General features: G+C 49.6%; 1 protein-coding gene across 1 annotated transcript in view; it reads left to right on the top strand.

Moving 5' to 3' along the window:
* The window catches only part of LOC107124895 (semaphorin-6B-like), a gene marked incomplete at both ends in the record, with an annotated part of 14,396 nt that overhangs the window by 3,669 nt on the left and 2,266 nt on the right, over nt 1-8,461 (top strand). Inside the window, one exon of the mRNA XM_015428395.1 lies at nt 7,120-7,251. Within this exon, the coding sequence (XP_015283881.1) occupies nt 7,120-7,251 (132 nt within the window). The remainder of the gene's footprint in view (nt 1-7,119; nt 7,252-8,461) is intronic.

Genomic DNA, 8,461 nt, shown 5'->3' with positions numbered 1-8,461 from the left:
CTTAGCTCAGGAAGGAGGGCTCCAGAGCAAACTAACTTATGCAGTAGCCAAATCGCTCGCTCACAGCTTTAATGCCAGTAGCTCACAAAGTAGAACTTTTGCTCACAAGACTCCACAGCGTAGAGGGAACATTGCCCACCACTGCCTGGTAGACCAGCGGGGGCGGGGGGGGAATGAAGAAAAAAGCCATCTAATTGATGACACGATGCCATTTCCGGGACCAGCCTAGACATGACATCTCGCTGCTCTAGCATTCAGTGGGAACTCTGTGGTTAACAGCATGGGGCTTCTACTGAATTCTAGAGTGGTGTGACATCTCTTCTGGGTTTTGCCCAGGAATGACATTCTGCTGCCGTTGACAGCATGCTCCATCCCCCCATGAGTCACTCACGGGGGTGGCACGCACCCTCTCCCCCCCTGCAAGATTTAAAGAGCCCTCCAGCTGATCGGCGGGCCACGTGCTTGCCGCCGATCAGCTGAAGTGCCCTTTATATCATGCAGGAGGGGAGGGAGAGGGGCCCACACCGCCACTCCTCACTTCTTCTCAAAAACGTTTAAAGGATCCCATTAACTGCTTCTCGGAATAAGGGGGCCTTTAAGAAGCAGGGGGCCCTTTAAGGAAAGGGGTGGAGCCCCCAATTGCCCCACCGTAGTTATGGGCCAGGATAGGTTGTCATTGCTTGCTTCTGCGTAGCAACCCTGGGATTCTTTGGTGGTCTCCCATCAAATACCGATGAGGACCGACCCGGCTTAACTTCCAAGAGCTGATAAAATCAGGCTTGCCTGGGCTATCTAGGTCATAGCAAACACACACCCCTATAGCACAGGGTTAATACATTTTCTGAAATTCTCGTCATCCACATTTCTCCACCGGCTTTGAGGTTCTAAATGACTGTCTTGCTTCTAAAGTGAAACAAATGCGTTGCAAATAGCCTGTCATTCCAATCCTTCTTTCCAAATTTTGGACACCGCACTGCTGGCGGCAGCTCTCAGTTCTTTAATCCCGTCGCAGTCATATCTCCCCTCCCCATGCGCTTGATAAAAACACTACAAAGGCCATCGTTTATTTGGCTGTATGTAGAACTGCATTAATTTTTCTTTTAATACTCGGGTAGATGTGCACACCAGAAAAACAGTGCATATATATATATATCCATTCAGGGGTCATTTTGTAGAAAAAGAGGTGCAGGAGCTCACTAGCATAACTTATTAGCATAACTTATTTGCATATGCCACACCCCCTGACATCACCGGAAGTGTGTCAGAAGGCAACACCCAGTGCTCAGGCTCCACTGGACTGTTTTGGATTGCTAGCTATTGGGGGGGGGGCATGCAGATCTGTCCTCGCAGAGGAGGGAGAGCTTGTACCTTAATAAAACTTGGTATTAAAGGTGCCACTGGGCTGTTTTGGACTGGGGGGCTGGGGGGAGGGAGCTCTGCAACTTACCTGGCTGCTTCTTGTTCTGACTGAGGGCTGCTGGGAGCAAGGGGTGGGGCTTGTTGCATGTGCCCAGCCCCTGGGCTCTTTACTGCCAGAACTCCGCTCCTGTGCACTCTTGCAGGAAATGATCCCTGCTTAGGTCTCTCAGTCCTACACTTGGTATAGTAATACAGGCCTTTAAGGGCTTTTTTTTTCATAGTCCTCTTTTTTTTAATACTTTATCAGAGCTGTCCTTGAAAAAGAGCAGTTTGTGTCAGAGTTCTCTCAGCCCCACCCACCTCACAGGGTGCCTGTTGTGGGGAGGGGAAGGGAAAGGAGATTGTAAGCCGCTCTGAGACACCTTTGGGTAGTGAAGGGCGGGGTATAAATCCAATCTCTTCTTCTTCTTCTTCCTGGGCTCCTTACTGCCGGAGCTCTGCTCCTGTGTGCTCCTGCAGGAAATTACCCCTATATATATATATATAATCAGCAGAGGAGGGAAAGTGGCGTGGTATTGTCAGATCTTGGAAGCTAAGCAGGGCTGGTACTTGGGCAGGAGCCCACCAAAAAAGGCTCTGCGGAGGAAGGACATGGCAAACTACTTCAGCTTAGAATCACAGAGTTGGAAGGGGCCAAACGGGCCATCTAGTCCAACCCCCTGCTCAGTGCAGGATCAGCCTAGCGCTGCTGAAAAGTACTGGGCCAGACGGATCGTGGAGATGCCGCATGTGCTGAGAAGCCACAATTTCTTCATATCGGGGCCGGTGGTCCCCTGGACCCGGAAGAAGTATGTGAGCTGTTTGACCCATGCTTCCCATAGCTCGGGGTGAGCTGGGTCAAAGATGGAGATCTGTTGATACAACCCAAGAGTGCACTAGCCTTTTTTTGTCGCCACATCACACTGGCTGCTCATATTTAACTTTCGGTCCACCCGTACCCCAAGATCTTGTTCACACACACTGCTACCCAGAAGTGTATCCCCTATCCAGTATGTGTGTTCCTCATTTCTGTGACCCAGATGTAGAACTCAGCACTTATCCTTGTTCAGTTGCAACGAGTTCATATCTTCCCACTTTTCCAGCGTGTTCAGATCTCGTTGAATCCTATCTCTAATCTTCTGGTATGTTCGCTGCTCCTCCCAATTTGGTGTCATCTGCAGATTTAATGAGCAGCCCCTCCACACCCTCATCCAGATCATTTATAGAAATACCGAAAAGTACTGGGCCCAGAACTGAGCCCTGTGGCACACCTTGCCTCCAAAACCCCTTGCTGGGGTCACCGGACGTCAGCTGCGAGTTGACAGCCCTTTACACACGTATATATATATAAGCCCATCAAGATGACTGTTTTTTGGTTAGAATGCCACTGTGATTGTATAAATGGTTGTGTGCTTTTTGCAGCATCAGTGTGCATGGCCACATGTATCAGTAGACATGGGGGGGTGAAGATGCTAATGAGTGGAAGGGACTGATAGTCGCAGCGACCTGTGCCATGCGGCAGTTCCAGAATTAATTTTAAAAATTCTTCTAATTAAGCCAGTTAAGTAAGGTGGTGGGGAATGCAGGGCAGAGTGAAAGTCCTGGAAAATTAACGGCCAGAATGGGGAAAGAGCTCATCCCTAATAATAAAACTGACCTACTTTTATAGGGCTATTGTAAGCATTGCCACATGCTCACGCATACCCTTTAAACACTCAAAAGCGCTCTGTAAAGTATCTCTCCTTATATATAATTGTGTTTTGGGGGTGGCAGTTTCCAGAACATTCCACACGCTCCCAAATCAGTTGGCACAATGATCTGTCACTCAGAACGTGTCCCTATCTACTGGCTGCGTTGCCTGAGTCGCGCCCACAGAACTAGCACCCACGAAAATTTACCTCAGAGTGCACCTGGCTCCCTCAGAACACGGACACTCTGGCCCTGCCGCTGCGCCCAGCCCCCTCACAAGACAGAGACTACGGCCCTGACGGTTCGCTCTGTCACTGAGCCCGGCCCGGCCTTGGCCTGCACTGAAGCCGGTGCCTACAGGCAGTGCACACCACAGCCTGCCCCTGTCCACCACCCACTGCTCCTTTGGGAAGAGGAGCCATGCTCGACCCGCCCAGCTCCACACCCGCCAACGCTTCAGGTTGCTCCCGCTGAGAGGCCTACCGGGGACAAGCACCCGGTGGGTGGGTGGGAGGCAGGGAGCTACAGCGCTCTAATGAAGGGGTTGTTACCAGAATGGGGGCGGGATTGCTGCTGCTGCTGCCAGGGCCCCAGGCACACCTGCTGCTGCTGCTGCTGCCACTGCTGCCAAAGTTTTCACCCGCTGACCGCCCGCCCTGAGAGGCAGCCACTTTGGTCATGCCCGCTGCCTGGCGGTGGTGGCAGCAGGGGGGGCGGTGGCAGAGGGAGCGTGATTCGGCCAGCCCTCCGTGGTGGTGCTGCGCCAGTCCTCAGTCACTCACCGTCTCCACCAACCTCCGATTTCCAACCTCCTCTCCTCCCCCCCCCCGCAAGCAGACAGGCAGCAGCAGCCTCTGCCAAGATCCTGCAGCTTCCCAGTGAAGCGCCCTCTCTTCCCTCCCCCTGGCCTCTCCCACACGCCCCCCGCCGCTTACCCCCCAGCACACTCTCTCTTTCACTGTCAACATTTCCAACGCCAACACCAACCTTCCAAAGACTACAAAGCAAAAAATTATGAATATATATATAAAATGAGGCTGGGGGGGGAACAAAAGGGCAGGGAGGAGGAATTCCGGCGTACCCCCCCTTTTTCTCTCTTAATCTGCTTCCAGCCAATGCATTCCTTACACATCACATCTTTCTAGAGCTCGTTGTATTGCTTTTACAATGAGCTTTACTGCTAGTTATTAATAAAGGATTCCTAGTCATTAATGCTAAGAATCATTAATATATATTCAGGGTAAAAACAGAACCAGGGCTGCCCCTAGGGTTGCCAGTCTCCAGGTGGAGCCTGGAGATCCCCCAGAATTATGACTGATCTCCAGACTACAGAAATGAGTTCTCCTGGAGTAAATGGCTATTCTGGAGGGTGTACCCTGCTGAGGTGCCTCCCCTCCCCAAATCCTGCCTTTCCTAGGCTCTGCCCCTCCCCCGATCTCCAGTAATTCCCCAGCCCAGAGTTTGCAACCCTAGCTGCCACTGAAAGCTTTTTTTTTTTTAAGTACTGGTTTTCAAATTTGGATTAGCTCAAATCATAACGCAATCAGCCTTGTGGACAGCTTTTTAATAGACTCGCCTAGGGTGAGTAAAGGCTCTTTCCAGGCGAGCATGTCATAAGTTGTTTGTAAATTGAAAGAAAACCCATTCCTTTCTATCGGGCTGTCGGGATATAGCAAAACTGGCTTGTGTTCTGTGTTCGAGAGCAGGACCTTGGCCCCATCCCAAGCTGAGAAGTGGCTTTGTGCTCCTTAGTTGCAATTTTAAAAAATACTGGGATTGGAGCATGCGTCGATTCCAGGAGTGGCGCATGCACAGTTTACCACAGGGTTTCAGCCTAGTGGTTACGAATGTTGGACTAATACAGGGGTGTCAAACATGTGGCCTGGGGGCCGGATCAGGCTCCCGGAGGGCTTCTATCAGGCCTGCAGTGGAACTGGCTGTCTTCTGCTTCTTCCAGTTCTGCTGCTGCTGCGTCATCGTAGGTTTCCAGCTTACAGATACACACCTAAACCACCATACTCAAGACTGCAACCGCACAGACATTTTGATGCCTTAATTCAGAGCAAGAGGTGTCCGTTATCAGACACTGTTAAATAAACAAAGTATTGCAAGAGTGCTAATGTTTTAAGAATGTTTTATTTTAAGTTAAAAATAAAACCATTTGTGTTTGTGTCCTTTACCTGACATTACGTTTTATGGCACACACGGCCTGGCCCAACAAGGTCTCATTTATGTCAGATCCGGCCCTCGTAACAAATGAGTTCGACACCCCTGGACTAATATCTGGGAGACCCAGGTTTAGGGATGTGTTGGATCCCCAGGCATTCGAAATAACTCCACGTTTGAATCAAAGCAAGGTTTATTTCAAAGCGATGGTTCAGACAGGAACAAGAACGTTGTTAGGAATAACTACCAATACACAAGCATAGCATATAAGAGGGATTTGAACCCTGTTGGGCCAATGAGGCCAGTTCCCGCTGGCGGGAATAGAACTCGTAAACGCGCGCCTATTCCATGGGAATGTAACAGTCCAGTACCATCAACCCAGTTTCAATTCACAGGGTAGATAACCATAACAAACTTAGCGAAGCTCCGACTCCCCCCCACCAGCTGCACGACCTTGGCCAGTTCCGCAAAACACAGAGAAGCGTAATGAAGCAGTCTAAACCCAAAGGGGGGGGAAGAGCACAAGGCATATGAAGCAGGTAACATCAGATACAATGGCAGCTAGCTGACAGGATGGGGCACAAACTGGGAAAACCTGGACCCAGCTGCTCTGATGAACCAAACCAGTTCGGGAAGTTTGGGACATGGTGGGGTACCTCCCCCCACCCCCGGGGTCCTAGAGACACCACCCCCACTGTTGTCTAGCATTTTTGCACCACAGTTTCTGAGTGGGTTTCGTTTTCCAAACAGCCTCAGAGATTTCGTCAGAGACCATGCGCGTGTCAAAGGTTCCCTCCCAAGCCCCAATCTGGCCAGAATTCGACACCAATTTTGGCTCGTCCTGCGGTTCATGCTCAGCCCTACCCAGATTCAAATCTGCTTGTGCTGTGGAAACTTGCTGGGTGACCTTGGGCCAGTCACATGCTCTCAGCCTAGCATACCCCACAGGGTGGTTGTGAGGATAAAATGGAGAAGAGGAGAATGATGTTACGCCCCTCTGGGTCTAAACAAATTAAGTAATTAAAATAAATAAATAGAGGGCCGTACCAAACCGTAGATGTGCGGCACATTTTTTGGAAATAAAAAAGAACAGCGGAAGACCGATCCTGATGGTTCCGTTCCACTGCGTAAGCAGGATTGGCCCTTTAGGAATTCCAAAATCAGGGAAAGGAGGCTCTCAGAAGAATCATCTGCATTTACTACTAAGCCATTGCAGAATGTCCTGGACCAGCTCTGAGCCAGGGCTGGCTGTGATGCGAGATTAACGCTTTGAAGCTTGAGCTAGATTTTGCGGTGCGATTTAATGCAGCTATGTGTAAGAGGAATGTAATGGATGTGTTTATCTGTTTATCGCTGCCAAGTGTAGACAGAACATTCCCTGGAGTGAGGGTAATCTGCTCTTCATGTGTCTACATTTAAAGTCGTTTAGCCGTCAATCCATCGCCCCAGGGGCTCCTGGGAACTGTAGTTCTCTCGGGGTGGGGGAGTCTCCTTCCCCCGGAGGAGTTGTGAAAGCTGGAAGGTTGTCTGTGGCCTGTAGGCTCATCAAATATCATAAAGCTTTCCATTTAAAGTGCTTCCGGAAGTTGAAAGCGTTTTGTGCACCTAATCTTTACAATAACCCTATAAGGTAAGCCCATCTAATTATCCCTGTATTATGAAAGGCTGAGAGGCTCTGGTTTGTAATAAATGTGAGCCGGAGGCATTGTTAGAGCTGTGAACATCTGGATTTTAGCTCAGGGTCTCAGTCTGCATTCGGCACTGGTTTCAAAACTTACCACGGATCTGTTCAGTTGATATAGTAGAGGGTTTCTGGGACGTGTTTCCCCTCCCTCAAGTCCAACATCTTTTCCTTGTCTTTCGCAGCATCCCTGGCTCCGCTGTCTGTGCCTTCGATATGGCCCAAATATCCTCGGTCTTTGAGGGGCGCTTCCGGGAGCAAAAATCCCCTGAATCCATTTGGACCCCGGTTCCAGAGGAATTGGTACCAAAGCCACGGTGAGGGGAAAAATTCTTTTAAATCAGCAGTTTGCCATGATGGGTAAAGAAAAACCTTCATGTTCAGAGGCAGCATACCTCAGAATATGGGCGACACGGGGAGGGAAGTTGTTTTCATCCCAGCCTGCATGGGGGGGTTTCCTGACCACTCTCAGAAACAGGTTGCTGGTCAAGAGGGACCCTCGGTATGATTCAGAAGGATATTTCTAACGGTGTATATCCATGCTTGATAATTGAGCTTAAGACCCTTGGTCATAGGAGCTAATAAACATAAGTATAAAAGAATATTTGTGTTTTTTTTTAAAGGGGTTAGACAGATTCATGGAAGCGGGGAAGTCCATTTCCCCCAATATGGGGGGGAGGGGGGATTTGGCTTCTAGAATTGAATGCTGAATTAACCCCAGAAATGAAAGGTCGCTTTTTGGGAGTTCCCTTTTCAGAATGCCGGTGTTTCTGCGATACGGGGAAGAGATAGGCACCTCGGCTCATCTAGTTATCGAACGTGCCGTATTCAGTGAGGAGAGACAGAGATGGATTACCCCGATACTTGAGAAGAATGAGCTCACAAATATTAATCAGCACCTTTCTTTTCTTTTACAAGATAAGGACCCATCTATCACTAGGTCACTGGCATCCTACCTTTTAGCAACCCAGCTTAGAATTTAAAACATTTTGTAACGGGGGTGAGATTCCCATGTGGGGTTAGGCTGAAGGCTGTATCGTAAATGGAAAGGGAAGTCCATCAGGAGCAGTGATAGCAATGTCTACCTCCTCACATAATATCCAGCGCAAAACAGACACTATAGGGGTCTAGTGCTACTTTGAACATTCTGATCACTAGGTACATTTGTTGCTGTGGAATTTAATCCAGGAAAATATTCCCATTATCTTTGCACCCTGCACCCTATGTAATTAATCCTGAACAGGGGTCATTTCGTAGAAAAAGAGGTGCAGAAGCTCTTTAGCATAACTCATTTGCATATGCCACTCCCCCTGACATTACCGGAAGTGTGTCAGAAGGCAACACCCACCGCTCAGGCTCCACTGGACTCTTTTGGATTGCCAGTTATTGCAGGGGGGGGAGAATGTACAGATCATTCCTCGCAAAGGAGGGAGAGCTTGTACCTGTTGCAGGAGTGCACAGGAGCGGAGCTCCGGCAATAAGGAGCCCAGGGGGTGGGCACGTGCAACAAGCCCCGCCCCCTGCTCC

This window comes from Gekko japonicus, unplaced genomic scaffold (genome assembly GCF_001447785.1).
Source record: "Gekko japonicus isolate JY-2015 unplaced genomic scaffold, Gekko_japonicus_V1.1 scaffold7304, whole genome shotgun sequence".
In the NCBI taxonomy this organism is placed as follows: Eukaryota; Metazoa; Chordata; class Lepidosauria; order Squamata; family Gekkonidae; genus Gekko; species Gekko japonicus.
Note: the sequence above shows the minus strand (reverse complement) of the source record. Positions and strands in the feature narration are given on the sequence as shown.